We start from the raw sequence: 27,787 nt of genomic DNA on the forward strand, positions 1-27,787 counted from the left end.
GAAGGGATCCAGAATGGTGATTTCTAGAAGAGTGAGAGTAGGGCTTGTCCTAGTGGAGCAGGATTGAGGGGTGGAGGAGGCACTCCAGGTAGAAAAGATGTCATACACATGTTTAGGGAGGTGTGACATAGCACAGTACATACTGTGGGGATAGTTTAGAATGGCTAGAGGCAGGAGTGGTAACGGGAAAAGGTTGTGGACAGACAGCTGAGAAATAGATAGTACTTAGAGGTTATTAGAGGTCACATCCTGAAGAACCTAACAAAATAGGAAAAATTGAATGGTGTATGTGCTTTTCTAGAAGACTAAATTCTTTAGGTCTTTCTTAGTAGTAACGAGCAATGACTAATATTTTATTGAGTGCTCGTTAGCAACAGGTACTGTTCTAAGTACATGACTCATCTAATCTTCATGATAACTCTTTTGAGGTAGATTTTATCTTTATCCTTAGTTGACATATGAGGAAACTGAGGCCTAGAAGTGCCATATGCAAGGTCACAGATCTTGTCCAGACTTGAATCCAGAATGTCTGGCTCCAGAATCTGTTCTTAATCACTATGCTCTGCTGCAATGTGGAAAATATATTGTATGGTATTGTAAGTCTGAAGTTAATTTGTGAAATAAAAAGTCACATCAAAACTTAATTCTTATTTCTTTTTTTAAATTTATTTATTTATTTATTTAGAGCAGGGGAGGGACAGAGAGAGAGAGAGAGAGAAGAGAGAGAGGAGAGAGAGAGGAAGAGAGAATCTCAAGCAGGCTCTGCATTGTCAGCACACAGCCGGGTGTGGGGCTCAATCTCACTAAGTGTGCATCATGACCTGAGACAAAATCAAGAGTTGGACACTTAACTGACTTGATCCACCCAGGTGCCCTCAAAACTTAATTCTCATTTCATAGCCAAAGAGCAGCATGGATCACTGCTTCCCTGCTAAAGCATTTTTAAAAAAATGCCTTAACTATATTTGTTCCTAATGATGTGATTTTTCTGTGAGGTGAGCAAGTTAGAGTCACCGCCAGTGGATCCTCACCACCATTGCCCATATGCAGGATCTCAGTAAAACGGGTCAGTATGTTTAGTGCAACTTACAACCAGGCCTCGTGCCACAAGAGTATCTGGTCTGTCTATGCTATGAAGATCTTTATCTATGTGACCATTTGCTCTGAAATTCACTTCTTTATTCCCCTACACCTGTCATGCATCCACCCAGTGCACTCTTAAGACTCAGATTTTGTGGACAAGTATGCCTTTTCATCAGAGTTTATTTGCAGAATATACTCAAGTATTGATTGGTTCTGCTTATCACATTCTCCACTCTTTAGTAAGTAGATCACAATGTAAAATGATTTTTCATTAGGCTTCTATTGTTAAGTCTTAGCAGTCATCGTGATTGAAGAGTTTGAGACAAGAAGATCTGATTTTAGTTTTTACTCTGCTGATGCAATTGTTGTATGGTTTTGGACCTATCATGGAACTGTTATAGACCCCAGCTTCCTCATCTGGAATATGAGGTGGTCGGAATAGATGATCTGTCAGCTTTCTCCCAACTCTGATGTTATCTGCTTGTGGAGTTTTATAATCCAACTTGGTTGTTTAAATGGGAGAAGAGCAGTTGTCATAGCAACAATTATTTAATACACGACTCTATTTCTCTTTTTTCAGGTTTATTGAGGTATAATTTAAAAACAAAATAATAATATATTTAAACAGCATGATGATTAGGTACATGTATAAATTGTGAAGAGTCCCACATTCATCATCTTATATGTTACTTTGTATGTGTGTGTGTATATATGTATGTGTGTGTGGTGAGAACACTTAAGTTCTCTCAGCAAATTCCACTTGTATAATACAGTATTATCAACTGTATTCAGCATATTATACATTAGATCCACAGACGTTATTCATTTTATAATTGACAGTTTGTACCCTTGTACCAACCTCACCCAGATTTCCCCACCCCTTGACTCTGGTGATCACCAATCATTCTGTTTCTATGAGTTTAATGGGTTTTTTTGTTTTTTTGTTTTGCATTTGTTTTTGTTTATTTTTAGATTATACATTCAAGTGAGATCATACAGTATTTGTCTTCTTTGTCTGACTTATTTCATGAAACATAATGCCCTCTAGGTTCACCCATGTATTGCAAATAGCAAGATTTCCTTCTTTTTTATGGCTGAATACTACTACATTAATAATATTAAATAATATTGTACAGATAATTACCAAATGTTCTTTATCCATTGATAGACCTTCAAGTTGCCTCTATATCTTAGCTATTGTAAATAATGCTGCAATGAACATGGGGATACAGATATCTCTTCAAGATAATGCTTTAATTTTTTTTTGGATACACACCTAGAAATAGGATTGCTGGATCATATAGTAGTTCTAGTGTTAGTTTTCTTAGGAACTTCCTTTTCTGTCGTTCCTGTACTAATTTATATTCTAACCAATAGTGTACAAGGGCCCCCTTCTCTTCACATTCTCATAAACATTTGTTATTTCTTTTTGATAACAGAAACCCTAGTAGGTGTGAGGTGATACCTCGTTTTGGTTTTAATTTGCATTTCTCTGATGATTAGTGATATTGAGCATCTTTTCATGTACCTGTTAGCCATTTGTGTGTCATCTTAAGAAAAATGTCCATGTAGATCTTCTGCCATTTTTAAATTGGATCATGTCCTTTTTGGTTATTGAGTTGTATGAGTTCTTTATATATTCTTGATATTAACCCCTTATCAGATACATGATTTGCAAATATTTTCTCCCATTGAATAGGTTGCCTTTTCTTTTTATTGACAGCTTCCTTTGCTGTGCAGAAACTTTTTAGTTTGATGTAGTAACACATATTTATTTTCTTCTGTTGCCCTTACTTTGGATATCAAATCTGAAAGAACATTGCCAAGACCAATGTCAAGGAGCTTACCTGACATTGTCAAGCTCCTATGTTTTCTTCTGGGAGTTTTACAGTTTCAGTTATTCCATTCAAGTATTTAATCCATTTTGAGTTGATTTTTGTGCATGGTGTAAGGTTAGAGGTCCAGTTTCATTCTTTTGAATATGGCTGTTCTGTTTCCCTAACATTTATTTATTGAAGAGACTTCCTTTTCCCATTGTGTATTCTTGGCTCTTTTGTCATAAATTAACTGACTATATATGCATGAATTTATTTCTGTACCCTCTTTTCTGTTCCATTGATCTGTGTGTGATTTTTATCCTAATACCATATTGTATCAATCACTATAGCTTTGTAATATAGTTTGAAATCAGTAATTGTGATGCCTCCAGTTTTGGCCTTCTTTATTTATATTGTTTTGGCTATTGGAGTTTTTTGTGTGTGTGTGAGTCCATACAAATTTTAGGATTGTTCTATTTCTGTGAAAAATGCCACTGGAATTTTGCTACAGATTTTATTCAATCTGTAGAGTACTTTAGGTGGCATGGACATTATAACAATATTCTTCCAATTCATTAGCATGGGATATCTTATCACTTACTTGGGTCTTCTTCAATTTCTTTCATCAGCGTTTTGTGGTTTTCAGTGTACAAATCTTTCACCTGCTTGGTTAAATTTATTTCAAAATGTTTTACTTTTTCCGACACTGTTGTTAATGAGATTGTTCTCTTTATCTTTCTTTCAGATAGGTTGTTGTTAATGTATAGAAATGTGACTGATTTTTGCATATTTTTATACCCTGGAACTTTACTGAATATACTGTTCTAACAGTTTTTTTTTGTGTGTGTGGAGTCTTTAGGGTTTTCCATAAATGATACATCATGCAAACTGAGAGAATTTTACTTGTACTTTGTCCTTTCCAATTTGGACATCTTTCTTTTTTTTTTTTTTTTTCGTACCTAATTGCTGTGGTTAGGACTTCTAGCACCATATTGAATACATGGGCATCCTTTTTTTTTTTTAATGTTTTTATTTATTTTTGAGATAGAGACAGAGCATGAGCAGGGGAGGGGCAGAGAGAGAGGGAGACACAAAATCTGAAGCAGGCTCCAGGCTCTGAGCTGTCAGCGCAGAGCCCAACGTGGGGCTTGAACTCACAGACTGTGAGATTGTGACCTCAGCTGAAGTTGGACGCTTAACCAACTGAGCCACCCAAGCACCCCAGGATAGGCATCCTTATATTGTTCCTGATCTTACAGGATGATGTTAGCCATAGGCTTGTCATATGTTTTTATTTTTATTATGTTGAGGTACATTTCTTCTATACTCAGATTGTTGAGACTTTTTATCATGAAAGGATGCTGAATTTTGTCAAATACTTTTTCTGCATATATTGAGGTAATCATCACTTTTATCTTCATTTCGTTAATGTTGTGTATCACATATATTGATTTGCATGTATTGAACTATCTTTGAATTCCAGGAAGAAATCCTGGAATACACTTGATCATGGTGTATGATCCTTGTAATGTATTGTTGAATTGAATTTTCTAGTATTTTGTCTGAGGATTTTTGAGGATGTTCATCACGGATATTGGCCTGAAATTTCCTTTCTTTGTAATGTCCTTGTCTGGCTTTGGTGTCAGGGTAATGTTGGCCTCATAACATGTTGAGAAGTATTCTCTTCTCTTCGATTGTTTTTTTGAAGAGTTGGGAAATGATTGGTATTCACTTTTCTTTAAATATTTGGAGAATTCACCAATGAAGCCTTCTGTTCTTAGACTTTTGTTCCCTGGGAGGTGTTTTTTTTAAGTTCTTTATTTTGGGACGGGGGGGGGGGGTGAAGCCTGGGTCAGTGCATGAGTGGGGGAGGAGCAAAGAGGGAGAGTGAGAATCCTAAATAGGCTCCTTGACATTAGTGCAGAGCCTGACATAGGGCTCAATCTCATGAACCCTGAAATCATGATCTGAGCCAAAATTATGAGTTGGTTGCCCAACCGACTGAGCCACCCAGGCTCCCCAGGAGGTTTTTGATTACTGATTTTTATCTCCTTCCTAGCAATTGGTCTTTTCAGATCTTCTGTTTTTTCATGATTCAGTCCTGGTAGGTTATACATTTCTAGGAATTCATACATTTTTTTCTAGGTTATCTAATTTGTCAGCATACAACTATTCGTATTAGTTTTCTACTGATTCTTAGTATTTCTGTGTTATCAGTTGTAATGCCTCTTTCATTTCTCATTTTTCTTGCTCTTTTTCTTAGTCTAGCTAAAGGTTTGTCAATTTTATCTTTAAAAAGAAAACAGCTTTCAGTTTCATTGATCTTTCAAGTCTGTTTTCTTTTCACTCTGATCTTTGTAACATAGTTTCTTCCTTCTGCTAAATTTGGCCAGAGTTTGCTTTTCCCTTTCTAGTTCTTTGGGGTGTACAGTTAGGTTGTTTGAGATGTTTCTTTTTCCTTAATGTAAGTGTTTACCACTATAAGCTGCTTTCTTAACTGCTTTTGCTGCATCCTATACATTTTAGTATATTGTGTTTCTGTTTTATTTGGCTCATATTTTTATTTCCCAGTTGATTTCTTCTTTGACCTGTTGGTTGTTCAGGGGCATGCTGTTTAATCTCTATGTATTTGCAAATATTCCTTTTTTTTGCAATTCATCTCTAGTTTTATACCATTGTGGTCAGAAGTGATGCTTGATATGATTCCAATATCCTTAAACTTATTAGGATATTTTTGTGGCCTAACTTATGATCTGTCCTGGATAATGTTCCAGGACCTCTTGAGAAAAATGTTTACTCTGCTGCTATTGGATGAAATGTTCTGTATATATCTACTAAGTCCATGTGATCTGGCATGTTGTTTAGGCCAGTGTTTACTATGAACAGGCTTTCAACACTATATAACAGATGACAAAATAGCTTTAAAAAATCATATAGAGTAAAAACGTGACTATATGCCTTGTTTTGAGTTATCTCAAATCCTTTAGGTAAATATTTTTGCAAAGGAAGGGATAAATTATTTTAAATAAATGTTTAAGGAAGGAAAAATATATATTTATAATTTAAGATCTCTCAAATGGGCCTTACAATATAACACTTGTCTGCCAGATGAATTTTTATTAATTATTAACAGTATCAGAAATTTAATTAACACTGAAATTAGTCAAGATCAACTTTATAACTCAAATTGCATAAATAACCTTCATTGTTCCTTTAAAATAATCATTGTATATTTGATTAAAAAGTTTCAAAGTGCATGTAATTTAATGTCATTTTTTTGTTGTTCAAACATTTGTTACATCAGGTGTCTATAGAAGCACATTATATGGCTAAAAATTTAATTGCATTGTTATTAGCATAGAGCTATAACCAGTAAATAATTTGTGGGCTGTATTCTGAATTTAGTTTTGATAAATTTTTAAACTTTTCTAAATTAACATTTGTTTTATGGTCAGTTAAATCAAATATTGATTAAGGACATTCAGACAGAGCCAACTTCACCATCTGTCTCCTTCCCTGTCCCCAAAGTACACTGCCTTGAACATCTGGGAGACTGCGCTGACTTTGAGGAAGGTTCATTGTCAGTAGTGGCGGCCTGAGATAGACCAGGGGCTTGGAATCACTAGCAAAAATATCAATTAGATTAAGGAGAGATGGGGACCTGGATTACTGTTTCATTGCTATGGTAACAAATTACCACACACTTGGTGGCTTAAAATGGCACAAATTTATTACCTTAAAGTTCTGCAAGATAGAAGTTTGACACAGGTCTCAGTTACCTGCGATCAAATTGTTAGCAGAGCTATGTTCCTTTAGAAGGCTCTCTGAGAGAATGTTTTTCTCTTCCTTTTGCTTTTCCAGCTGCCATGTTCCTTGCCTTGTGGCCCCTTCGAGGAGCCAGCAATGGAGCATCTTTCTCTGACCCCAGCCACAAAAGGCTTTATTTTGGATTTAAAAGACTGCTTTTAAGGACTCATGATTAGATTAGGTTTCCCCATATAACCCAGCATAATCTCCCCATATCAAAGTCCTTAATCAAATTTGCAAAGTCATCTTTGCCATGTGTGGTAACATATTCAGATTCCAGGGGTTAGGACTTGGACATTTTAGGGAAGCCATTATTCTGTCTGCCACAGGACCTGAATTCAGTGTATTGAATTCACTGTCTGCACTTCCTGTGTTCACTGCCCATCTTTTCATTCTCCAGCTTCTTGTGTTTTGCCATCTATTTCTGTCTCAGTTCACTTTAACCCTTTCTCTTCTCAGTTCTCAACTTCTTCCACCTTCCTTTAGCATGCAGTTAGTCCCTTGACTCCTTTCTCCTACTGAAAGCAATATTTCTGTGTAGGCTAATCAGGCTGCCTGCGTTCAAATCCTGGCTGAGCCACCTATGTGTGACCTTCAGTAAGTTACACACTATTTCTGTACCTCACTCGCCTCCTCTGTAAAATGGAGATAAAGAGTGTGTATGTACCATGTATGACTGACACAATGATTAAATGAGTTAATGTATTTATTACTCTTAGAATGATGCCTGACACATAGTAAACCCTCAACAAATACTATTGTTGCTATTGTTTTGGTTACTCCCCTTCTGGAAGTTCCCTCAAGTTTATCTAGAAGATCTCACTTCTTTTCTCCAGAAATTACAGCATCCCTCAGAGCTTTATCATTAATCTGTCTCCTTCACTGGTCCCCTCAGTGCAGTTCTAGGCAAAGAACTCCAGCCAGAAACATTTCCAAACTCCACACCTCTATTTCTGACAGTGCTGGGTGAACGTTTTATTTTGATGTCTAAATCCAAAGAGTGTGGCTTAAAATGAATACCTTGTCAAAGACTTTTACTTCCAGGGGGAGCCAGAGACCTAGCATATCTAACATCTTACCTATCAAATATCCTATCTGTGTTTTTATTTGTTACTATCTTCAGATCCTAAGTTAATTTTGATTCTTTCCTCACACTCCTAAATCTCAAATAGGTCATCCAATTCTACAGAAGCTACTTTCAATCTCCCTTTAATCTGTTTGTATCGTTATTGCCACTGCTCTGATCCAGGCCCCTCTGGCTCTTACCCTGATCTATTTCCCCAGTTGAAGTAGGCAGTCTCTTCTTAAATCCCTGTTCTGATGATGCACCCTCCCAACCTTGCTCACATATCTTTGGTGATTCCTCACTGTCCTAAAATGAAGATTATGCTCTAAGTTCAGTACTCAAGGTTCTTGACAAATTGTCTAAAAATTTTAAAATTCCATAGAAAAGAAAGTTGTTGTTATCATTACTTTTAGGCTAAAGAGCCAGTGTTACTGCTCATATATCTGTGTTTTTTTTTTTAATTTTTTTAATGTTTATTTATTTTTGAGAGACAGAGACACAGAGTGTGAGCAGGGGAGGGACAGAGAGAAAGGGAGACAGAATATGAAGCAGGCTCCAGGCTCCAAACTGTGAGCACAGATCCCGATGCAGAGCTTGAACTCACCAACCACGAGATCATGACCTGAGCTGAAGTCAGACACTTAACTGACTTTGCAGGTGCCCCAATGCTCACATACCTTTTATTAATTAATTTTTTAATGTTTATTTTTGAGAGAAAGAGAGATAGACAGAGCATGAGTAGGGGAGGGGCAGAGAGAGAAGGAGACACAGAATCTGAAGCAGGCTCCAGGCTCTGAGCTGTCAGCACAGAGCCTGACATGGGGCTCAAATTCACGAACCATGAGATCATGACCTGAGCCGAAGTCAGATGCTTAACTGATTGAGCCACCCAGGTGCCCCCACTGCTCACATATCTTAAACATGTTTGAAATTGGACACCTCTTCCTTCCATGAATTGGCTCTGTTCTTTAATACCCTCATGCCTTTGTTGCCAAGAATGCTCTTTTCCTCCTTCTCTGCTATTAGAAACTTACCCAGCAGTCTAGACTTAGTGACATGACATACTGCCTTCTTCAAGAGGTCTGATAGTCTTCCCCACAACTCTATGTGGGGAAAACTACAGCTCATGGACCAAATCTGCCCCACTGCCTGGTTTTGAAATTAAAGCTTTATTGGAACTCAGCCACACTCCTTTATTTACATATTATCATGGCTGCTTTGGGGCTACCACAGCAGAGTTGAGTAATTGCAGCAGAGATCATATGGCCCGCAAAGCCAAAAATATTTACTCTGTGGCCCTTTATAGGAAAGGTGTGCTGACCCCTTTCACCCCTTGGAGTGTATGTAGTCTGGATCTCCCCTCCCTTGTGGGCTTTCACCTCTCCCTACTGTTAGTTACTTTTACATACCTTTTTTCCTTGCAAGAACACAGATTCTGCCTTCATCATCTTTGTTTCTGTCATTGGGCCCAAGAGCATGTATAGCTTAGTAGTTTTCAATAGAAATAAACCATTCTGTAAAAAAGAATTCTTTTCAACTAAACTGTGCTCACTTGCCTAAATGAACAAAATCTTATATAAAGCATTGTTCCCTTTAGAGGGTTAATGATTATCATTTGAGGTTACTGGTAACTTCTAGAAGCATTTTATTGACTGCCAAGATAAGTTAAAGTTGAGTCCAAGGATTTTAAGAAATGTTCTTATGCTATTTGAGTTGCTCACTTGGTGATATCACTTAATCATTGGTTCCATTGAAGTTTAGGAATTGCATTGTGTACTTTTTCACAGTGTGTGGGTTTTACCATGTGAAGTAGATACCTAGCTTCTTGGTTACTTTTGTTGCCTACCCCCAGCTGTATGTGCTTGGGGTTTGATAACATTTGACCATGCCACTCTATTATGAAAAATGCCAAATAAATTAAATTTGTTTCAGGAATAGCAGAGATGCCTTTTCACTGGCTGCTTAAGGAAAGACCAAATGACCTGATCTTTCTCTCTTCTTTTTATTAAACCCAGGAAGTGTTGATATCTTTTTCTAGATTACATTAGAAACCCTAGCTTTTTGCTACTTTAGGACTAGGGTATGCCTTCTCTGTCAGACTGTGAGCACTTTGAACTGTAAAGACTCTATCCTTTAATCTCTGAATCCTCAGTGCTTAGCACGGAGTGAGCTCTTAACAAATGTTTCTTCCATGAACCGATCAGTTAACAACTGAAGATCTCAAAAAGAGCTCTTTCCCAAGGTATTAATTTTAAACCATATTCATGTAATTGCCTACTTCCATCTTATTTACATCCTTAAATATCATCTACGACATTTTTCTGTTATAAGTTTAATATGTGTTGGGGTGGGGGGTGGCGGGAATATGTTGTGCCTAAGGCCACAGAACACAAGGAAAACCCTTAAACTTTCATGGAGTAACAAGAATTCCATAGCCATTTTCTCAGTGCTTTCCTGAGTGAGAATGTAAAGATTTAGGATAAGTTAAATATCACAGGATGAGGTGAAGTGAGAAATTCAGGGTTTAGATTAGCCTTCAGAGTAGTGAAGAAAAAAAGTTGACCAAAATGACACAGAACAAGACAACTTGGGAGAATAAAGGTGAAAGATAGCACACATGGAGTTTTTGAGAAACTTCCAAGGAAATTTTCAGTGATACTGTTATTCACTGGTGAAGATGTGGAACCTTTAAGTGTTAAAATTGAAAGGGATGGATTTCCAAGTCTATGATAATCAAGGTTCAAGAGAAAACAGAATTCTAACAAATGAAGAGATTTTAATAAAGGGGATTCTTCTGTTGCAAAGGAGGGGTTGCATTAAGGAAAGAGGTAGTGAAGAATTCAGGGTCTAGCAACAGTGGGAAGTTTAACTATGTGTAAAGAGGCAAGGGTAATATTAGAGCCCAGTAGAATGAGAGCCATGGAAATGGATGGGGCCACTGTAGGGAGGGAGCAGGGAAGAAGTAACTCAGGCAAAACTGTGCAGGCACATTTCATGTCTCTGCTTTCATTACGTCCAGTAACATCCCATTGACTGAAGCAAGTCATGATCACCAAGTCCAAAATCACCGGAGCGGGGAACACACTTTCCCTCCCAACTGGGAAGTACTAATGGGCCACATGGCAGAGAGGAGGTATGAACTGGGGACAGTAATCTACTGTGTCACTGTGGTTCCCTGAAATGAAGTGCTTCTGGTAGAATTCTGTAGCAGAAGGGAAAAAAGGAGACTTGAAATCTGCCTCAGCCACAGGAAATAAAGAAGTTACAAAAAGGCTATTTAGAATCTAGTGGTGGGTTTGAAGGAGAGAAACCCTAGTAATTTATATCCAGCACTTTATTTGAATTTAGTAATGCTGGTTAAATATTCTTTTTTTTTAATGTTTTTTTTTAATTTTTTTAACGTTTATTTATTTTTGAGACAGAGAGAGACAGAGCATGAACGGGGGAGGGTCAGAGAGAGGGAGACACAGAATCTGAAACAGGCTCCAGGCTCTGAGCTGTCAGCACAGAGCCCGACGTGGGGCTCGAACTCACGGACCGCGAGATCATGACCTGAGCCGAAGTCGGCTGCTTAACCGACTGAGCCACCCAGGCGCCCCTGGTTAAATATTCTTATAGGCTCTTATCACTCTCTGGTTCTGTAAATTCTTTTTTTTCCAATATATGAAATTTATTGTCAAATTGGTTTCCATACTGTAAATTCTTCATGTAGACATTGAGCCAAAAGTTAAATCTCGGTAATATACCTAGTCTTTAGCATGTTGGTCTTTTTTCAAAGTGCTTGAGCGTCTTACGATGCCATGGTAATCCCTGTTACAATGCAGACCAAACAGAAGGAGGCATGACACACCTAAGGACCTGATGTGATGGAGGAAGGTTGGATTGTTGCAAATCTTCTCATCAGGCCTACTGAGACTAAACAGTGCTTCATCTTCAGCCCTCCAGGAGGGCCTCATATGGGTTAAATCTCAGCATCTGTGACTGCTCCCTGGAATGCACCCACATTCAGTTACCCACCATTTCTGGCACTCAAATCTCCTCAGAATGTTTGCTCTGGGTCCACCTGAGCTCATCTGACTGAGATTGCACAAATTCTGCCCCCTGTAATGGGAACATGCCTAAGCTTATGATAAGTGGGATGCATTCGTGGCCAAATGCATTCTATATGTTTGAGTCTTTTTTTTTTTTCCTTAGGAGACTGAAGGGTATCAGCTATCTTATAAATATTTTGTAAACTATTTTGAGCCAAATGAGAGAAGATATTAGAAAAGCTCCAGAAGTTTGGGAAGTAATTCTAAGCCTCAGGAGCAGGCAGGAGAATTTTCACCTCCAGTCTCATAAGTGTTCTGGGAAGAGGAAATGCTGGATTTGTTCTCCACTTTGTAGTTAAATCTAAGAAAAAGAGAAAACTAGAAATAAACATCCCCTTGCACAAATTAATTTTTTCCTTAATCAGGAATAGATGAGTTTTTTGTTTTGCTCATGGTAGTGACATTCAAAACATAGGTTTTCAGTGTTTTGAAAAATAATTTATCTAAGAAATGACTAGGAGTGTGATAGAACACAGAGGTGCTATGGCTGCAAGTTGTAAAACACCAACAGAACTGCAGATGTTCCTGTGGCACAGAGCTCTTCTGAATCACAGGATGACATTTAGATGAAAGCAAATCGTTTTTCCACGGGCGCACTTGTACTGCGCAATGCAGCTGGAGCTAGTGCACCTTGGAAGTGAGCCAGAGAGAAGGAGCACCAAAGAATATTATTTTATTGAGAACAATATTCACATGTGAAATAGGATTTTAAGAGAAATAAAGGAGGTGCTTAAAATAAATCTGAGTTTGTTTTCTGTTCTCAAAATATTAAACATTTCTTGTGTTCTGTGGACTCACCAAATTTTTCAGGAAGAGATTCAGGCCAAGTAGGAAAGATGGGTTTGAAATATGGGAGACAGTGTAGAACAAGAGTGACTTTGGGACATGTCCACACAGCTGAAGACATGGAGTCTGGAAGATCACTTGGAGAAGGGGTGGAGAGAAAGAAAAGAGCAAAGTCAAAACCTTGGGGAACACCTGCTATGGTAGGCTGATAATGACCCCCCGATATACATCCATGTTCTAATCCCCAAAGCCTATAGAGGTGACCTTATTTGAAAAGAGTCTGTAGATGTGATTAAAGACCTTAAGGTAAAGAGATTATCTTGTATTGTCCAGGTGGGCCTTATATGCCACCATGCCTGTCCTTGTAGGAAAAAGGCAGATGGAGATAGGAGGTGATGAGACTATGGAGACAAGAGATTGGAGTGATGTGGTCACAAGGCAAATACCAAGGAATGCCAGCACCCTTGAGAGGTTGAAAGTAGCAGGGAGATGTCACCCCCAGAGACTTCTGGAGGAATCACAGTCCTCCTAACACCTTGATTTCAGATTTCTAGCCTCCCAAACAGGGAGATAATAAATTTCTGTTGTTTCAAGCCACCAGAGCTGTGGTAATAAGTTATGGTAGCCCGAGGAAACTAACACTTTCACCCTTGAGAACAAGAGAGAGGAGAGTTTACAGTTAGGAGAGGAAGCGGTAAGAAGGGTGTCCTAGAATCCAAAGAGATTGTTTAAAAGCAGAGGAGCAGAGCCAACAGTGTTAAATTCTAGGGCCTAAGGGGTGAGATTGAAAAGTTCAGCGGAGTCATTGATATGATAGAAGGCAGTGATGACCTCTGCCTTGCACTGAGCAGCTGCCGTGTGCTGGGCACTGCCCTGAGCACTTTGTAGATATTAACTCATTCTCACGATTCTGAGGTAGAAAACTGTTATTCTCATTTTACAGATGACTAAACTGAGGCACAAAAGATTAAGTAACTTGCACTAGGTAAAATAGGTAGAAAAAGGTGTGGCCAAGAATTGGACCCAGAAACCCTGACTCCAGTACTCACATGTTAATACCTACTGTACTTGCTGTCTTCGTTCCTAAAAAGATGTGTTTCTCAAGGTTCTGCCTACAGATTTTTTTTTTATCAAGTAAGGTAGATGATAGGTCTCAAGAGAAAAAGATACTCTTTTTTAAAGATATTTTAAGGTAGAAAAGTAGGAAGACTAGAAGCTTTACATTGCCTGGGCTCCACCTTTTCAGCTGAATTGGGGAGGAAGCTATCTGCTGAAGCTGAGGAAAGCAGCCAAGTTTCAGGCCTGAAGAAGTCTAGGAAAGGCGATGAGTGTATAGTGAAACAGGAAGCATAAAATTAAAAGTTGCATGAGTCAACATACTCAGTATCATTTCCTTGCCTGTCTTGACTCTGCTCTGCCTATGCCGAAGGAGTCTTTGCACCATGTAGAATGCAGCGTGCAGAAGGAGAAGGAGATGAAGGCAAATTGTCATCCCACATCTCTGTATGGATTGTACTTTGTTCAGAGCTGAGGAAGGAATTGAAGTATATAGTGTGATCCTTGCCCTTAGAGACTCTTGAGATAGCTGGAGAAATGGGACAGCCATGTGCTGATGGGTGAAGGAGAGTACAAGAGCATAGCATGGTAAAGGCTAACTGCAAGATTAGAGACAGTGTTGACTCTGAGCCAGAGGAACCAGAAAGGCTTCAAGGAGAAGGTGCAGTTTCAGCTCATTCTTACTAAGGCATTTGGTAGCTGTTCAAGAACCAGGAAGACATTTCAGAATGGATGGAAAAGAGGGCGAAGACATGGTTTGATAGGAGTTTGGGTTAAAGGAATGTCAGCATACCATACCTTCCAACCCTGCCTTGTTAAATTATTTAGAACCATTATACACTTAAAACTGTCTATGTATTGGTATATAGCTAATTTAATCAGTTTAATTACATTCACCAGGCTACATGCAATAGTGGAAAAGATTAGGGTTAAAATTTCAGTTACTTGTTTGACCTTGGACAAGTAACTTTGCCTCTTGGGCCTCAGGTTTCCTGTTGGTAAAATGTAGATGCCAATTCTCTGTCTTGTAGGATTGGGGTGAGGCATTAATGGGGTAATTATCAGTATTTACCACAGTGCCTGGCATTTAATAGATAATCATCAATGTTTTTTTCAAAGTAGTTAAGACCAAATTGGATGATGCAACTTATTGACTGATAATTCATTTCTGAAGATGTGACTGCTGAGTCTTCTATAAATGTTAACTTTTCATGTCTGGAGTGTATTTGATGTTTTGTGTGCTATTTGTTTACATATCTCTCTGCCATGGACTTTGCCATTGTATGAGGAGAGCTCTAATGGGCCAGGTACTTTATCTGCAACTCTGAGAATTCTTAATTTCTGGAGGACCGTATGGATTTGCTGAGGCAATAAGGGTTTCTTCCCAATTCCCTTGTAACATACCCATCTTCCTCATTTCTATTCTCTCCTGGCCATACTCATGAATTTTTTTTTGTTTTTTACATTTTGACATCACACCACATGATCTACATTATTATATTTTTAACATGGAATGTTCAACAATTCCAAGTATCTGTGCCGTTTATTTCCACAGTGTGATTTTTATTCTCATTTCTAACATTTTATACCTCCTTGACAGGAGTTCTATAAGAACTAGAAGTGCCACAGTGAGTCACAGTTCTAGTTCCTTTAGCCCAATAATCCTCTGTAAAAGGGACAAGAAATGTTGAAAGAGTGGTCTGTTTCATGGTTGCAAACTCAGACTGCATGTACTCTCTGATGTTGACTTAAAACATCTCTCCCAGCCCCTTCATCTGACACCTAAAAATTTGTCTGCGTTCTTCTGGAGTCTTTATGGGTCTGAAGATATTCATTTTGCATCTCTCTGGAAATGTGGAACATACAACCATGATAGAAAGCATGACATGGTGAAAATACCAGTTTGATGCCACTGTGTTAGTCCTGCCCACAGAGAGACACCTAGGAGTAGAAGGCCCACACTTGCCCAGGCGTCTGAACATCAGAGTGGTACATGTACTGTGAGGGCAAAGCTGCCAGGCTGTCTCCCAAGGGATCACCCAGCATGGCTGGCCTTACCTGGGTGAATTTCCCAAGAACAAATCTCAGACTTAAAGCATTGAGGGCTTAGAAACGAGATCTTGTGGGCAGATTCATTCTAAGCAATCATGAGGAGATTGGTGTATAGAAAGAAACTCAGGATGCCAGTTTGTTAGCCCACACTGAGAACCTTGGTTCCTGGGTAGATAGGAACATTAGTATGATTACTCTCTTCCTGCAATGGAAGCCAAATCTTAATCTGAAGGTTGCCTGGTGAGTGCTGTTAGAGCAAGGGCAGTTAAATGGATAAAGGAGAGTAAAATTGTGTCTCAGGACTGTCTGGCTATTGGAACTCTTTTTTAAAGTTTATTTATTTATTTTGAGAGTGAGAGAAAAACAGTGAGCGGGGGAGGGGCAGAGAGAGGGAGGGAGAGAGAGAATCCCACTGTCAGCATGGAGCCTGATGCAGGACTCAAAGGAACCATGAGCTCAGAACCTGAACCAAAACTAAGAGTTGGATGCTTAACAAAGTGAGCCACCCAGGCACTCCTGGCTGTTAGAACTCTTGAACTTAGAGGCTGTTACCTGGATGGGCACTGCTCATGTTTGTTTATTACAGGTTTTGTTATTGTTGTTCTTTTTATACTTGGCTGACCAAACTTCATTCTGATTTGAGGTTTCTTAAAATTTTTTAGAATTTACAGTCTGGCCCAAGTCACGTCTTTTTTCCTCCCCTTGGGGAAATTTAAGATGAGTCTTTATATTTCTGATGTGACTCGTGATTGCTGATTTACAATTTACCTCTGAGCAGGCTTTTATATCCCTTATTTCTGAGTTTTTGGTAGACTTCTTACTGTGGCCTTCCAGGACTAATAAGTAGACTGATTGTTTTACCCTGACAGGGTCAGTTTCCTCATCTGTATAAAGCACCCGATTAAATGCCAGCCACTAAGGTAATTTTCAGGACTAAATTTCTACCTTCAAATTCAAGATATTCTCCTCTTAATAAAAGGTTTTGCAATTTGTTGAAACTCAGCTTTCCTCCATCAGATGGCATCATTCCTGACCATGTTTCCCTGACTGGTTGGCTTTAAATAAGGCTAACACCTTTCCTTAGCTTTCTTTTTTTAAAGATCTGGATTTAGTTTTCCATGTGCTTGAATTCTAGCTCTTTCCTCATGGTGCTTCTTTGGACAAAACTTACTTTTATATTCACTGTAGCTTCTAAAATGATTTTCCAATTCTCTTTTCCATCGGTAATTTATTAGCTGGAAATCTGCAGTGAAGAACTTTATCTTATCAACTATTTGGTTACCTTGAAATGTGGTTAGTAAAGGAAAGGCAGGGATAAATGCTTCTTTCCTTTTATTTATCAATTTTCTGAGTAATTGGTATTTTAGCAACCTCTAATGGTGATCAATGAGTGTTCTTTAAGAAAATCTTTTCATTATTAATTTGTTATTAATATTTTTAAAACTCTCTTGAATTTTTTATGTGGTTCATATGTATTAGTAGGTATAGTTCATATTGATATAATGTGTAAGGCAATACAATTAATATTGTTTTTGATCAGATTAACAAGATGTCTAGAGTTTGCTTTAAAATACTCCAGCACCTAAAAAACAAATCAACAACAAAGAGAGTGGAATAGATGAAAAAAGATTAGAAAAATCTTTTATTCTCCTCAGCTTTATAGAAAAATCTTGATGTTTGTTAAAGCTAGGTGATGGGTACGTGGGGTTTTTTTATACTATTCTTTTTGCTTTTGGTATGTTTGAAATTTTCCTGGAAAAAATAGGTCTCAAAAGGTATATAATTCTAAGGTTATCAGAGGTGTAAATCCAACTTCAGTCTTCAACTGTTCTCTACATGAGTCCTGTGGAAAAACTTCTCAATTATTTCTTAATCAAAAAGTTGCTTGGGGACTACCGGGAAGATGGTAGAGAAGGAGGACCCTAAACTTACCTTGTCTCACAGATACAACTAGATAATACTTGCTTCAGAGCAAACAACCCAGAAAAGGGCCCAAAGCCTGGCCAAACACACTCCACAAGTAGAGGTAGAGAAGAGGCCACATAGAAGAGGGTAGGAGGGGCAAGGACTCTGAGAACCTAAACCCCTAGAGTCTAATCACAGGAGGGAGGTAGCTGCAGGTGCAGAGTGGTGAGAGACAGACTAGCACACTGGGGACCCTATAAGGGGAAGAGAAATCCCCATAACATTTGGCTCTGAAAATCAGGGGCTGAATTTCATGAGTACTTACAATAACAGGACTTAAAGCTTAGAACTTTAAAAATCAGCGGGCTCAGCTCTAAGAGAGCCTAGAGGGTGATAGAAAGCTGAGCCCCTGACCTTAAAGAGAGCATAGCTAACAGCCTGTGGATATACAGCTCGAAGCAGCAGTTTAAAAGTCACCTGGAGCTTACAGGAGGGAAAGTCAGTTACTAATCTGAGTTCCCTGAGAGACTTTTCTAGGAAAAAACAAGCTTTTCTATGAACAAACAAATGTTCCTTTTCTAGGAACATTTCACTCCCCTACCTCTCATCATAAACACACAGCCACCTGTGAGAACTAGTGTGGCGCCTGCACTCACTTCCTAATTTGCTTACACCATACCCTGCCTCTCCAGCCAGACCTGCTTCCGTCTGTGGATCCCCTCTCCCAAAAGACCCATGTAAACCTTGCCAGCACTGTATCTCCCCACCTTCCATGGAAGACGTGGGCACCTTGTTAAAACTGTACCCATTGCCCGGGGACTCTTTGTGGAGTGACCCAGCTGGCCCAGGTCTCCACTTCAGCTGTGCCTTTCATGTGGAGGAGGACCTGCACCACCTAGTTAAAAGTGCACAGCTGGTCTACTTTCAAGAACAAGGGATGTAGCTGACTTCCTGAACACAGAGAAACACACAGAGAAACTAGACAAAATGAGGAGACAGAGGAATATATCCCAAATGAAAGAATAGGACAAAACCACAGCAAGAGACCTAAGTGAAATGGATATGAGTAACATGTTTGAGAGAGAATTTAAAATACTAATCATAAAGATACTCACTGAACTTGATAAAAGGGTGGAGGACATCAATGAGACCCTTAACAAAGAGATAACATAAAAAAAATGAACCAATAAGAGATGTGTAGAACATAATGAAATTAAAAATAAACTTGATGGAATAAATAGGCTGGAAGAAGCAGAGGAGTGAATTAATGAACTAGAAGACAGTATTGGAAAGTAATAAAGCTGAAGAAATAAGAGAAAAAGAATTACACAAAAGGAGAATAGACTTAAGGAACTCAGTGAGTCCATCGCACATAAGAGCATTTGCATTATAGGGATCCCAGAAGGAGAAGAGAGAGAAAAGTGGGGGAAGAAAATTTATTTGAAGAAATAATGGCTGAAAATTTCCCTAATCTAGGGAAGGAAACTGATATCCAAGATCCAGGAGGTGCAGAGATTCCCCCAACAAAATCAACCAAAGGAAGTCCACACCAAGATATAGTAATTAAAATGGTAACAAGTAGTGATAAAGAAAAAATTTTAAAAGCAGCAAGAAAATAAGACAGTTACATACAAGAGAATCCCCATAAGGCAATCAGTGGGTTTTTCAGCAGAAACTTTACAAGCCAGAAGGAAGTGGCATGATATACTCAAAATGCTGAAAGGGAAATATCTACAGCCAAGAATACTCTTTATAGCAAGGCTATCATTCAGAATAAAAGGAGAGACAGAGTTTCACAGACAAAACCTAAAGGAGTTCATGACCACTAAACCAACGCTGTAAGAAATATTTTTTAAAAATTTTTGACAGTTGATTTATTTATTTTGAGAGAGACAGAGACAGCGTGAGGTTGGGAGAACCAGAGAAAGGGAGGGAGGGAGAGGGAGAGAGAGAGAGAGAGAGAGAGAGAGAGAGAGAGAGAATGAATCCCAAGCAGGCTCTGTACTGCCAGCACAGAGCCCAACATGGGGCTTGAACTCACAAAACTGTGAGATCATGACCTGAGCTGAAACCATGAGTTGGCTGCTTAACCAACTAACTGAGCCCCCCAGATGCCCCTACTAGAAATATTAAAAGGACTCTTTAAAAAAGGAAAGACCATAAGTAAAAGTATGGAAAGGAAAAATCACAAAAGCAGTTAAAAAAAGAAAAGTATTTCTTGGCACAAGAACAGACACTCAGATCAATGGAACAGAATACAGAACCCAGAAATGGACCCACAAACATATGGCCAACTAATCTTTGACAAAGCAGGAGAGAATATCCAATGGAATAAAGACAGTCTTTTCAGCAAGTGGTACTGGGAAAACTGGACAGCGACATGCAGAAGAATGAACCTGGATCACTTTCTTACACCAGACACAAAAATAAACTCAAAATGGATGCAAGGCCTCAATGTAAGACAGGAAGCCATCAAAATCCTCGAGGAGAAAGCAGGCAAAAACCTCTTTGATCTTGCCCGCAGCAACTTCTTACTCAACACGTCTCCAGAGGCAAGGGAAACAAAAGCCAAAATGTACTACTGGGACCTCATCAAAATTAAAAGCTTCTGCACAGTGAAGGAAACAATCAGCAAAACTAAAAGGCAACTGACAGAATGGGAGAAGATATTTGCAAATGACATAGAAGATAAAGGGTTAGTTTCCAAAATCTATAAAGAACTTATCAAACTCAACACCCACAAAACAAATAATCCAGTGAAGAAATGGGCAAAAGACATGAATAGACACTTCTCCAAGGAAGACATCCAGATGGCCAACCAACACATGAAAAAATGCTCAACATCACTCATCATCAGGGAAATACAAATCAAAACCACAAGGAGATACCACCTTACGCCTGTCAGAATGGCTAATATTAACAACTCAGGCAACCCAGATGTTGGTGAGGATGCGGAGAAAGAGGATCTGTTTTGCATTGTTGGTGGCAATGCAAGCTGGTGCAGCCACTCTGGAAAACAGTATGGAGGTTCCTCAAAATACTAAAAATAGAACTACTCTACAACCCAGCAATTTCACTACTAGGCATTTATCCATGGGATACAGGGGTGCTGTTTCAAAGGGATACATGCACCCCCATGTTTATAGCAGTACTATCAACAATAGCCAAAGTATGGAAAGAGCCCAAATGTCCATTGATGGATGAAAGGATAAAGAAGATGTGGTATATATATACTCGGCAATCAAAAAGAATGAAATCTTGCCATTTGCAACTATGTGGATGGAACTGGAGGGTATTATGCTAAGTGGAATTAGTCAGAGAAAGACAAAAATCATATGACTTCATTCATATGAGGACTTTAAGAGACAAAACAGATGAACATAAGGGAAGGGAAACAAAAATAATATAAAAACAGGGAGGGGGACAAAATAGAAGAGACTCATAAATATGGAGAACAAACTGAGGGTTGCTGGAGCGTTTGTGGGAGGGGAGATGGGTAAATTGGTAAGAGGCATTAAGGAATCTACTCCTGAAATCATTGTTTCACTATATGCTAACTAATTTGGATGTAAATTTTAAAAAATAAAAAATTAAAAAAAATTATTTCTGTAATCAGTCAAGGGATCCACAAAATAAAAGGATGTAAAATATGACACCATGTAACTAAAACATGGTGGGAGGGAGAGAAGTAAATAATGGGTTCAAACTTAAGTGATAGTCAACTTAATATAGACTGCTATATACATAAGATGTTATACATAATCCTACTGGTAACCACAAAGCAAAACCTCCTAATATGCAAAAAATAAAGAGAAAGGAATACAAGTATATCACTAAAGAAAAGCAGCAAACCATGAAAGAAGGAAAATACCAGAGAAAACAACTATAAAAACAACCACAAAATAATTAACAAAATGGCAATAAATACATATCTGTCAATAATTACTTTGCATGTAAATGGACTAAATGCTCCAATCAAAAAAGACATAGGGTGACAGTGGATAAAAAAAAAAAAAAAAACAAGACCCATCTATATGCTGCCTACAGACTCATTTCAGACCTGAAGACCCCTGCGGATTGAAAGTGAGGGGATGGAGAAACATTTATCATGCAAATGGGGGTCAAAAGAAAGCTAGAGTAAATATCTTCTCCCATTCTGTCAGTTGCCTTTTAGTTTTGCTGATTGTTTCCTTTACTGTGCAGAAGCTTTTAATTTTGATGAGGTCCCAGTAGTTCATTTTGGCTTTTGTTTCCCTTGCCTCTGGAGACGTGTTGAGTAAGAAGTTGCTGTGGGCAAGATCAAAGAGGTTTTTGCCTGCTTTCTCCTCGAGGATTTTGATGGCTTCCTGTCTTACATTGAGGTCTTGCATCCATTTTGAGTTTATTTTTGTGTCTGGTGTAAGAAAGTGGTCCAGGTTCATTCTTCTGCATGTATTTATCTAAGGGATGCAGGTGTGCTGTTTTAAAAGGACATATGCACCCCAATGTTTATAGCAGCACGTCAACAATAGCCAAAGTATGGAATGAGCCCAAATGTCCATCAATGGATGATTGAATAAAGAAGATGTGGTGTGTGTGTGTGTGTGTGTGTGTGTGTGCATCCACACACACACGCACACGCACACACACAATAGAGTATTACTCGGTGATCAAAAAGGATGAAATCTTGCCATTTTCAACTACATGGGTGGAACTGGAGGGTATTATGCTAAGCAAAATTAGAGAAAGACAAATATATGACTTCACTCATATGAGGACTTTAAGAGACAAAACAGATGAACATAAAGGAAGGGAAACAAAAATAGTATAAAAACAGAGGGGGGGACAAAACATAAGAGACTCTTAAATATGGAGAACAAACAGAGGGTTACTGGAGGGGTTGTGGGAGGGGGATGGGCTAAATGGGTAAGGAGCATTAAGGAATCTACTCCTGAAATCATTGTTGCACTATATGCTAACTAATTTGGATGTAAATTAAAAAAAAATAAAAACAGTAGTAGCAATATTTAAATCAGACAAAATAGATTTTAAAACAAAATCTATAAAAAGATGCAGAGAAGAACACTATATAAATAAAAGCAAAAATAAACTATTGGGACTACATCAAAATAAAAAGTTTCTGTACAGTGAAGGAAATAATCAACAAAACTAAAAGGCAACCTACTTCAGAAGGTATTTGTGAATGACATATCTGATAAAGTGTTAGTATCCCAAGTACATAATAAACTTGATACAACTCAACACCAAAAACCCCACAAATAATTCAACTAAAATATGTACAGAAGACATAAATAGACATTCTGCAAAGAAACAGACACATGAAAAGATGCTCAACATCACTAATCATCAAGGAAATGCAAATCAAAACTAGTGAGATAGCACCTCACACCTGTCAGAATGGCTAAAATCAACAATACAAGAAATTAGTATTGCCAAGAATGCAGAGAAGGGGAAACCCTCTCGTACTGTTGGCGGGAATGCAAATTGGTGCAGCCATTGTGGAAAACAGTATGGGGGTCCTCAAAAAATTAAGAATAGAACTACTTTAGAACCCAGGAATTGCACTACTGGGTATTTACCCCCAAAATACAAAAACACTAACCCAAAGGGATACATGCACCTTTATTGCAGCATTATTTACAATAGGCAAATTATGGAAGCAGCCCAAGTGTTCATCAATGAATGAATGGATAAAGAAGATGTGGAATACATATATACACATATACATACATACAGTAGAATATTATTTAGCCATAAAAAAGAATGAAACCTTGCCATTTGCAACAGCATGAGTGGAGCTAGAGAGTGTAATACTAAGCAAAATAACTCAGGGAAAGAAAAATACCATGTGATTTCACTTATGTGGAATTTAAGAAACAAATGAGCAAAACTAAAAAAAAAAGAGAGACAAAGCAAGAAACAGACTCTTAACTATAGAGAACAAACTGATGGTTACCAGAGGGGAGGTGGGTGGGGGGATAGGTTAAAAAGGTGATGGGAATGAAGTCGTACATTTGTTGTGATGAGCACTGAGTGATGTGTGGAATTGTTGAATCACTATATTGTACATCTGAAACTAATAGAACACTATATGTTAACTCTACTGTAATTAAAATATTTTTTAAAAAGAAAGAAAAAAAGTTTCTCAATTTTTATTGAAAATCCAAATAACCCAGCAACAGTTTCTAACCAAATAAATGCATATTTTCCCAGGATTTTGGGAAGAATTTTAATATTTGACTTTTTTGGGTCTCCATTCATAAAGCTTTTGTCATGATAACTGAGGATGTCCACTTTTGAATGAAATAATGTTCAGTGTATAATGCAATGTGAAAATCAATTGGTATCAAAATTGTAGTGTCATTAGCATCCCTTAAGAAGTTGAACCATAGTTACTTATGCTGCCTGATATCTCATGCCAGAAAATAATTTGGCATCTTAGCCATTCAGAACTGACTTATTTAATATAATGCTTCTATTTCTCATTCCAGGTTTAAGTTTATCTATTCATGGGGCTGAAAAGCGTTTGCAAATCCATCAACGGCGAAGTGTCGCAAGCCGCCCAGGGTCACGTCGCCTGCCTGTGGTCAGGCATTCCTCACTTCCACCAGGCAGAAGGTCAGTAAAAATGGAGGCAAGCTCTTCTGGAATCACTAATGGGAAAACCAAAGTCTTCCACCCAGGTAAGGCATGGGGAATGTTCAAGACACCCATTTTAGCAGCAACTTAATGCTGCCTGCATTATATCTTGTTACCTAATTATGCCATACTTCCAGTTAAACTTGCCTTTTTAAACAGTTTTGTTTTTTTCCTTGTCTTCTCTTTGGTCAGTGGTAAATGTCACCAAGACCAGTAAGAGAAAGAGCTTGACGTGTCAGAAAAGGTTAAGACTACGTTCTACCTACAGTGGTAGAATCTAAATAAAAATCCAAGTGAGTAAACTTTCAGTTCAAAAAACCATATTGTACAATAAAACAAAAGAGAGATTTGACCACTTTCTTGATCATTTTCTCTATGATACTCCAGGGAAAAAGCCAAGCTAAAAATGCCCACTTTGAATTGTAAGTTATCTGGCTTGCCTTGGCTATATTCTCTGGAGATTAGGAGAGCATACTGGAGCTGTATTAAGTTTCAAGGCTCTGGAAAATGTCTGTATTTCTTTAAAATGTTAAAATGAGTCGATATTAAAATAGGTAATTTCAACTAAAAGGTTTTATTTGCTTGTGTGGATGAGGAGCTCATCTAAGCATTGACTCATTCATTCATTCAGTGAATTTAATGAGTACCTGCTCTATGCCAGGCATTGTTTTGGGTGCTGAGGCAACATTTCTGCCAGTCTGATTCATAGGCACATTGATTGAATTGTGAGGCAGTTCAGAAGTCCTTTAGTATAACTGTCATGTGATCCTTATTCCTCTGTGTTATGTCTTGGCAGGTGGCTACCCAGCCTCAACTAAAGCCAAGCCTCCATCTCTAGATATGTCACACCATCTCTCTCTCAACTGATGACCTTGTTTCCTAACCTCACTGAGCTACCCCAGGGCTGTGGGGCATTAATTACTGAGGATTCCTTACTCTCCACCTCCAAATTTATCTCTACTTACTTTCATCAGACTTCTCTTTCCTCTAGTTTTCAGAAAATGAAGGTCTTCCCACTGTCCTTGACTAAGCCTTCATCTGTGGGTTTGGCCACCCGTCTTCTCTTGAACCTCTCTCAGGAGGGTGTGTACCCTCATTCTCATCTTTTCCCCTGCTTTACTGTTGGCTCTTCCTCCTCAGTCTATGAAGAAGGCTTAAGCTTCTCTCATTCTAATGTTTTTATTTGACACTGTCCTTTTCTCTCTACTGCCAGTTTTCCTCCTCCCTTTTAAGCCACGCTTGTAGAAGAATAGTTTTATTTTCTCTTCTCTCTCACTTCTCTGCCACTCTTGAACCTAGTACAATCTGATTTGTAGATCATAGCTGTTCTTGAGTGACCTCCTTAGTGACCTCCTTTTATCGTAGTGTGCTGAATGGCAGACTCTTCTGATACACCAGACTGGGTGCTTCAGACTGCCACTGCTTCCCCACTATACTGTTCCCTGTCTTCCATGATAGCCTTTTTTCTTGGTTCTCCTCCTACCTCCCTGACAGGTAACATGGGTGGTTTCCCAGTCACTAGCATCTCTCTCTTCCCCTTGCTTCCTGTCCTAGTACATTCTTCATATAAAACCCAAAATAATTCATCTCTACTCCTAATAATGCCGTTCACGTTGTTGGTCCTACTGATTATGAGGTAAAGTTACAACCTCTGAGCATGTTAAAAACAAATGCCCTTGCTGATATAGTCCTCCTGCCTCTCATCCTTCATTTGTCCTCCCTCTGCCTGAAACTTTATATTCTAGTATATCAGTCCCAGTTCAATCAGAAAAGCAGAACCAGTAGAAGATGGATATTTAGAGATTTATTTCAAGGAATTGGCTTCCATAATTGGGAAGGTATATAGGCAAGTGTGAAATCCACAGAGCAGGCCATCATGAATGGCATGCTGTAACTTTTGGGCACAGGTGAAGCTGTTGTCAATACGAGGAATTTCTGCAGAGAGGCCTCAGCTCTGCTTTTGAGATCTTTCAACTGATTGAATCAGTCCTCCCTAGATTATTTAGGATAATCTTTCTTACTGAAAGCAACTGATTATGGACTTTAATTGTATCTACAAAATGTCTTCACAGGAACACCTAGGTTAGTGTTCATTGAGTCACTGGGGACTGTAGTTTACCCAAGTGGTTGCATCTACTAGATCATCACATCTAATCAGACTGACTTGCTTTCAACTCTCCAACATATGATGCTATTTCATGTCTCCCAACCTTTGTTCATGCTGCTCTCTCTAGGATGCCCTGGTTTTGCTCCTTTGTCTTTTAACATTTTTAAACTACCTGTCTCTCTACCATAAGGTCTTCAAGGACAGAGATTCTGGCTTATTTATCTTTGTACTTTCAATAAATATTTGCAGGGGAGGATTGAACTGAACCTTCATTAGCTGTTTTTCAGACTACTACAATAGTTTTTCTTAATTTTTTTCCAGCTTTATTGGGATATCATTGACAAATTTTAATACCTTTATAATTGTTCTACCTGCTTTTCATTGAACAAATATTTATTGAAGGCCTCTTAGGTTGCCAGGTACTCTTCAAGTTTTGGGCATACCTCATGGAATGAGGAAGGAGTCCGATAGTTTGAGGAACATTACAGAGACCCCTGAGCCTAGAGTGAGGGGGAAACATCAGCGTAGATAGAGACCAGATGGAGCAGGGCCTTGTAGACTATTATAAGGTCCTAGAGCTCTTTGCAAAATGGGAGTTCTTACAGGTTTTTGAGCAGAATAATCCCATTATATGACTTAAATTTTAAGAGGACTACATTAGCTATTGTGTGAGAATACACTACAGATGGAGAGGGTGAAAGGGGAAAGGTCAAATAGGAGGCCACTATAATAGTCAAGTCAAGGGATGATGGTAGCTGTAACTAGGGGTGACAGAAATGGTAGTGAGAATTTGGATTCTGGAAGTATTTTAATGTTGGGTCATCAAGATTTCCCAATGAGTTAGACGTGGATTAAGAGAGAAAGGACAGCTAAGGATGGCTCCAAGATTTTTGGCCTGAGTAAATTGGGCTGGTATCAACTGAGATGGATAAGGCTGCAGGGGAAGAAGATTTGGTGAGTTTTAGGGAAGAAGTAGGGCCAAGATTGGAAGTCTGGTTATGGACATGATAATAATCCAGAACTGGCCAGATCACGTGAGTGGTGGAATAAGCATGTCTGGAGTTTGAGAGATTGGTCTGGGAAGGAGATATAAAATCAACTGTTGTTGACATATAAATGGGCTTTAAAGCCATGTAATGAAAAGAGATGACAGAAAGAAGTAAAGATGGAGAAGGGGAGAGAATTAATGGCTGGAATTTGGGTGACCCCAATAATAAAGGTAGGTGAGAACAAAGACCAAGAAAGAATGACTGTAAAGGATGTTGAGAAACTAGAAATTACATGTTTTGGAAGTAAAGAAAGTTAATCAAGAGTTGAGGAGTGATTATGTAGTTTAAATGTTGATGAAAATCAAGTAAGATGAGAGCTAAGAGTTGGT

General features: G+C 38.5%; 1 protein-coding gene across 4 annotated transcripts in view; it reads left to right on the forward strand.

Moving 5' to 3' along the window:
- Nucleotides 1–27,787, forward strand: part of ANO4 (anoctamin 4) — a 417,061-nt gene that overhangs the window by 161,603 nt on the left and 227,671 nt on the right. For all 4 annotated transcript variants that reach the window (XM_045462469.1, XM_045462468.1, XM_045462470.1 and 1 more), the window contains one exon: nt 24,155–24,346. In XM_045462469.1, the coding sequence (XP_045318425.1) occupies nt 24,155–24,346 (192 nt within the window). The remainder of the gene's footprint in view (nt 1–24,154; nt 24,347–27,787) is intronic.

Source organism: Leopardus geoffroyi, chromosome B4 (genome assembly GCF_018350155.1).
Source record: "Leopardus geoffroyi isolate Oge1 chromosome B4, O.geoffroyi_Oge1_pat1.0, whole genome shotgun sequence".
NCBI classification, from domain to species: Eukaryota; Metazoa; Chordata; class Mammalia; order Carnivora; family Felidae; genus Leopardus; species Leopardus geoffroyi.